The sequence below is a fragment of the Nicotiana tabacum genome, chromosome 17 (assembly GCF_000715075.1).
Source record: "Nicotiana tabacum cultivar K326 chromosome 17, ASM71507v2, whole genome shotgun sequence".
Classification (NCBI taxonomy): Eukaryota; Viridiplantae; Streptophyta; class Magnoliopsida; order Solanales; family Solanaceae; genus Nicotiana; species Nicotiana tabacum.
The window spans coordinates 88,303,728-88,309,088 of record NC_134096.1 but is presented as its reverse complement, the minus strand read 5'-3'; the positions used below and the strand labels follow the sequence as shown (position 1 = coordinate 88,309,088).

The 5,361-nt window shown below is 35.9% G+C and overlaps 1 protein-coding gene across 2 annotated transcripts; it reads right to left on the bottom strand.

Annotated features, from left to right (window-relative positions):
• Window positions 1–890: 890 nt before the first annotated feature.
• LOC107776827 (DNA cross-link repair protein SNM1-like) lies at window positions 891–4,507 on the bottom strand. Of its 2 annotated transcripts, none has more exons than XR_001646052.2 (9): window positions 3,939–4,507; window positions 3,050–3,230; window positions 2,666–2,905; window positions 2,438–2,582; window positions 1,901–2,035; window positions 1,761–1,827; window positions 1,585–1,688; window positions 1,380–1,432; window positions 891–1,224 (listed from the first exon to the last, which is right to left on the bottom strand). XR_001646052.2 is itself a non-coding variant. In XM_016596762.2 (9 exons), exons 1-9 carry the CDS (start codon window positions 4,333–4,335, stop codon window positions 1,126–1,128), a joined length of 1,395 nt encoding a protein of 464 aa, XP_016452248.1. In that variant the 5' UTR covers window positions 4,336–4,507; the 3' UTR covers window positions 891–1,125. The 2 variants fall into 2 exon arrangements, 1 of the variants encoding a protein (XP_016452248.1); XM_016596762.2 differs by having other exon boundaries at window positions 1,585–1,662.
• Window positions 4,508–5,361: the final 854 nt, after the last annotated feature.

The following is a 5,361-nucleotide window of genomic DNA, read 5'->3' as shown; positions in this document are numbered from 1 at the left end:
TTCCTTTATGGATGTTAGCTTCCGAAAACTAATAGAGCTTCACTATGGAAAAATATCATCATGTGATTGAACAAGTCAAGTTAACTTTAGACAACTAAACTGACATTTTATTGCAAATGGATGTAAGACAAGACAGTACGCAAATCTTTGTCAATTCAAGCATTATACCTTTAGTAAGAGACTGAAATCTATGAAACAAGCTACAATTATAGAGTTTTTCCATCAATCTTGAAAGAATTTAATTTTCTAGTAGCTTTAAAATGTGTTCCTTTGAGTTTAATTTTTTTATGTGTAGTTATGGGTTTAATAATAACGTATTAGATTTCTTTAGCATTTAATTAGTGAAATATTCATATATTTTGAGATTTTAAATCTAAATAATTATCTTTTTATGTAACATTTAAAAAAATTAATTTTTGGATAATTTTTGTGTATAACAGCCAAAATATAGTTAAACGCCAAATGCTGTTATAGGTGTATAACAGCCATTCACTATAAAAGCCCAAAAATATCGGAACAAACGATGTTGTTATAGAGAGGTTTGACGGTAGAAAACATATGTCCAATTAAGAATAAGAGTACTTACTTCCAAAAATGAAGCGCAGCAAGAGCCAATCTCCTTCATCCAGGGATCTTTGGAAACGAAATATAATTCCCATTAACTGAAGCTATAGTCCAAAAATGGACTGGCAAAATGATATCTGGAAACACTACGAACTTCCAGCGAGACAAGGACAGATAGGTGATTAACAGCAATATACATACATGAAACTTTTAGACATAAAAATGACCATCCTGATAAATTCGGATTTAGGATCGCTCAATTGATTATTCATGATGCTCTAGCAACAGACGCATTCTGTAATTTTGATGTGCAGGAAATCCACCACTGCTGAAAAATTAATACCATATTGCCGTTTCAAGATGTTGATAGAGGAATTTTAAAACACTCAACAACACCATATAATATAAGAGGAGCAGCGGACAGTGTGTCCATTCACAGTGGGCCACTACTGTCTATTTCCAACCTCAGAACAACACCTTTGTTGCCCAGCCGGTAACATTATTCCCATTTCAATAACCTAGCTAATACACTTCCTAATCGCCTAAAGAACAGCTCCTCTTTCAGGATTTCAGCCACTGCTGAAAGTACGAGTGCATCTTCTCACGATTTACAGCATTTCCAACATTGACAGTAGGAATTATCTTTTCTGGCCTCAGAAACTGCAAAACCAAATAGTTCCATAATTGGGATATAGCATAATTTTGTAAAATATAAAAAAACATACACTTGGGAATTTTACCAGTTGGGCAGTTGGCAAAGATGGCATTAACTAAATATTCAAGTAGCCAAAAGAAATATAGAAAAACAACTCAACCTGCACAAATTCCTGCAGCTCTGTGAAACTAGAATGCTCACTATATGGAACTCCTGCAGGAAATTAATGCAGTAGAGGAGTTGAATCAATACCTCAGCCAAATAGGACCCACAAAAAGCAGTCGTAACATACACTAAATGACACAAATTATAAATTAAAAAAATTGAGGGATCTAAACCTCCTAAGAAGCACCAAGTTATCTCACCATAAATAGTGATGTTGCCTTTAGAAGTGGGTTTTATTAAATTTAGATTCTCCCCAATGGTCTCTGAGTAAGTCCAACCTGAAAAAAAAAATGGTAACGATCTTCTGCATGAAAAAAGAGACAGAAATCCAATTAAAAAGACGGGTCAGAAGCTATAAGTAACAAATATGAGTTACCTGTTGGTCGGAATGCCAACATGCTAGTGTACTGTCCGTCTTGTGATGCCAAATAACGCTCCAGCATCTTGAGAAACGTCAACAGGAGAAGTTATAAAGGGAAAACACATCAATCAACTAAAGGATGTACTAATGCAAACCTCAAATTTCAAGGATGATATAGGCAATATGTGTAAAGGTGTATCTTTCCTGTTTGTTGACAGATTTTCAGAAATTCCTGCCCAGCCAAAAGACTGAAGAATGCGCCTCCTGGAAGCATTTGCATATATTTTTACCTATGAAGTATTTATAAGAAAATCCAGTCAGCTAATATTTCGTACAGAAGTTCACTTTGTTAAGCAAATAGGTAGCATAAAGTTTAGCTTTGAAGAGGACACCTGAAGCAAACTTGTAGCAAATTGTTACCTTGTCCCAGAAAGACAATGAAATTTCAATAGTTTGGTGCCATATGACATGCTATTCATCCATAAAGAGAAGGATTTTAGAAACCTAGTTATACGAGAAAAGCAGTTTCGTCTTCTGTTAAATGGTCAATGGTGTATTTTATAGCAATAACTGACAATTGTTCATTGCCTTTGATGCCTTTATAGGACTGATAGATATTCATCAAGTGATAATATGGATTAATATCGTAAAAGCGACAAAAAAAAGCATGAAATAGTCAGCAGCTAAGATACCCTGAGTGCCTTGGAAATTGCAAAATACACATGTTCTTTTCCAATGCTGTATGCACCAACAACCACGATGGTTTTTGGATAATTATTCAAATATGTTCTCGTGACGCCCACAACAAATTTCAAAACTTCTTCTTTGGAAGGAAACCTGAAATATCTCAAAAAAAATTTAATATCCACCACAACTGTGAACAATATATATCCACGCCAGAATACAAAGAGATTTAACACCTGTACTTTGGATTGCAATATGTTGTGTCAAGGTAAAGTATATTAATACGTTGGCTTGCAAGAAGTGGATATGATTGCATCAGCTTCGAAGCCCTAAAGTCTCCAGTGTGCAAGTAACATTGTCCATTTGGGAGACGGAAGTGAATGAGAGCAGCACCAGGACAGTGATTAGCATCAAGCATAGTAACTTTGATTCCTTTAAGGTCGTATTCAGTACCTAATTCCAGAGGACAGATAAAACTGCAAAAGAATCGACGGAACTTAATATCCTGTACGCTTGTTTGAGGTGGGAGGGAGTAAAAGAACCCAAAAGAGAAGAAAAGAATATGAAACTTTTCTTGTTTTTCGAGTAATACACTTGACAGGGCAAAAAAGAGTCCTTACGATGGACTAACATTAAGACAGATTCTAACTAGGCGAGCAGTCAGGTTGGTACAGTAGATATGGCCATGTGACCATACTTTCGTCAAGCCAATATAATGATCGGCATGGAAATGACTAAGGAAATAGGCAGAGCAGCCTTTGACTGGACCATAGCGAAATGCATCAACAGTGAAGGGCGTTCCTGCATGAATAAAGGACTTAAATGTTGAACAACAGCACATTGTGGAGTAGTTGCACTCAATATACATGAGAAAACCATGAAAACCAATTCCCAATTAAGGGTGTGTCAAGAAACAAAACTGACTGTTCTAGAGCTGAACAATACAGGAGTAATTAAGATGCCAGACGGCTAAAAATATGATGCCACAGTAGGAAGCTCAATAGTACTGTATACTTAGCCAGTGACTGTGCAAGGGCTATCAGACAAGCAACATACTGACATACAAAGCTTGGACATTCAAATCTTATATTGTTCAAGGATAAGTGCAACTCAAAATCCTTCCAAGGACTGAAACACAAAAAAAAATCAACTTTTAAGTACCCCCCCCCCCCAACACACACACACACCCCTTTTTTTTTTTTTTAATGTTATCTAACTAGAGATTTCAGAATGAGTCATTATTAAGAAGTTGACGTTCAAAAGGAAATTCCCACGAAGCTTATAGATCCTGTGTTTACTGATCAATCAGCAATAGTGCACTGGATGTGTAAAAGATTAGTAGCCTGAAAGAATGCATCTTTTGCTCAATACGAGGGCACGCTTAATCTAAGAGAGATTTGAAGAAAAGGAAAAGAAAATATTAGCAGAATTTAAGGAGGGTCCAAGAAGAATTAAGGATGAGACAGGAATACAATGGAAAATGGAGGAGGGCTAGGGTTGTGAACAGACCCGGAATCCTCTTATAGAAGGGGCAAACGCGTTGGCTTTTGCAGGAAGCAAGAGAAGTAGTGGCCTTTTGGACGCTCTTGCTCTTTCCAGGATTCTCAAAGCCCCACAGCTGGAATAGATTCGTCTGCGTGACGTTCTTGCTCTTGCCATGGTCAGCAGGATTCTCAAGGCCCCACAACTGGAATAGATTCGTCTGCGTCAGTCTCCTCTTCTTAACACTGGAGGAGCATATCTGCTCTGAATATTCCAAATGGTGCGTTGTTTCATCGTCGTCAAGGTTATCGGGTTGAAAACGGTTCTCGCCGTCGTCGTCGGAATACGAATGGAGATCATCAAAGGTACTATCACTTATTACCGTCTCTTTCATCAGCTTTCGCCCCTCCTTGCACTTCTCCATTTCCGGACAGTCCTAACTCCTAGGCCCTCCCTATTCTCATTTCACCTTCTTCCCGGCGGGAAACTATCTTTTACTCCCAAAGAACAGAATATATGTATATAGAAGTAATAAAGGGAGCTTTCTTTTTCTCTTCCAACAACAAAGAGAGGTCGAACGTGGACCTTTGTACCCCTTTAGAGGCATAGGTTTTCCTTTGGACATGAGTTGGTTGAGACTTAGTGGGCGGGTTTGGACATAAGAATTGTAAAATTAAAAAAAAAAAGTGAACATTTTTTAAAAATGTTATTTAAAAATTAGAGTTGTGTTTGGATATGAATAAAATTTTGGGTTGTTTTGAATTTTTGTGATTGATCTGAGTAAAAATTTTAAAAAATAACTTTTTAGAGTTTTTTAAATTTTCGAAAAATGTCAAAATTCATCTTCAAGCAAAAATTAAAATTTTTATGGCCATTGATTTCGAAAAAAGGTTTAACAAATTCTTATGTCCAAACAGGCTCTTAGAAAAAAGGAAAAGGGGGCAAATATACCCCTCTACTTTCGAATATTGTCTACATTTCACTTTCGTTATACTATCCGGCCAAATTTACCCCTATCGTTATACTATGCGACCAAATTTATCATATCATCAGCAAACATTTAAAAATTACCCTTTGATGTATTAAGTAATTCAAAATCTCCCAAATTACTTTTATTTAAATCACTTGTTGTTCTTCTTGCTCCATTATTTTTAGAGATTACTATTGATGTGAATGCTAAAGTTACTAGACTATACAAATTATTCATGATTTTTTTTAATTACCAATGCACCCACTTTTCTTCTTGTAATACTGTGTTTGAAATTGGTTTAAATTTTTATTTATTTTTCAACCATATACACACTGTAGAATTTAGTGGAACTATTTATTGTGAATTATATGCAGCTGCTCATCATGTATGTACATATATTATATTCAAATACATTTTGTCATTGTCTTGTTAGTATAGAGTTTGATCGACTAACTTAAGAGTGCACAATGTGTAGGCATT

Excerpts from the sequence above, each read along its gene's own strand:
- LOC107776827 (XM_016596762.2), bottom strand. The coding sequence starts at position 4,335 with ATGGAGAAGTGCAAGGAGGGGCGAAAGCTGATGAAAGAGACGGTAATA. Across the intron at positions 2,583-2,665 it reads TATTGCAATCCAAAGTACAG|GTTTCCTTCCAAAGAAGAAG; the intron begins GTGTTAAATCTC and ends GAGATATTTCAG. Across the intron at positions 1,433-1,584 it reads AGGCAACATCACTATTTATG|GAGTTCCATATAGTGAGCAT; the intron begins GTGAGATAACTT and ends AATTTCCTGCAG.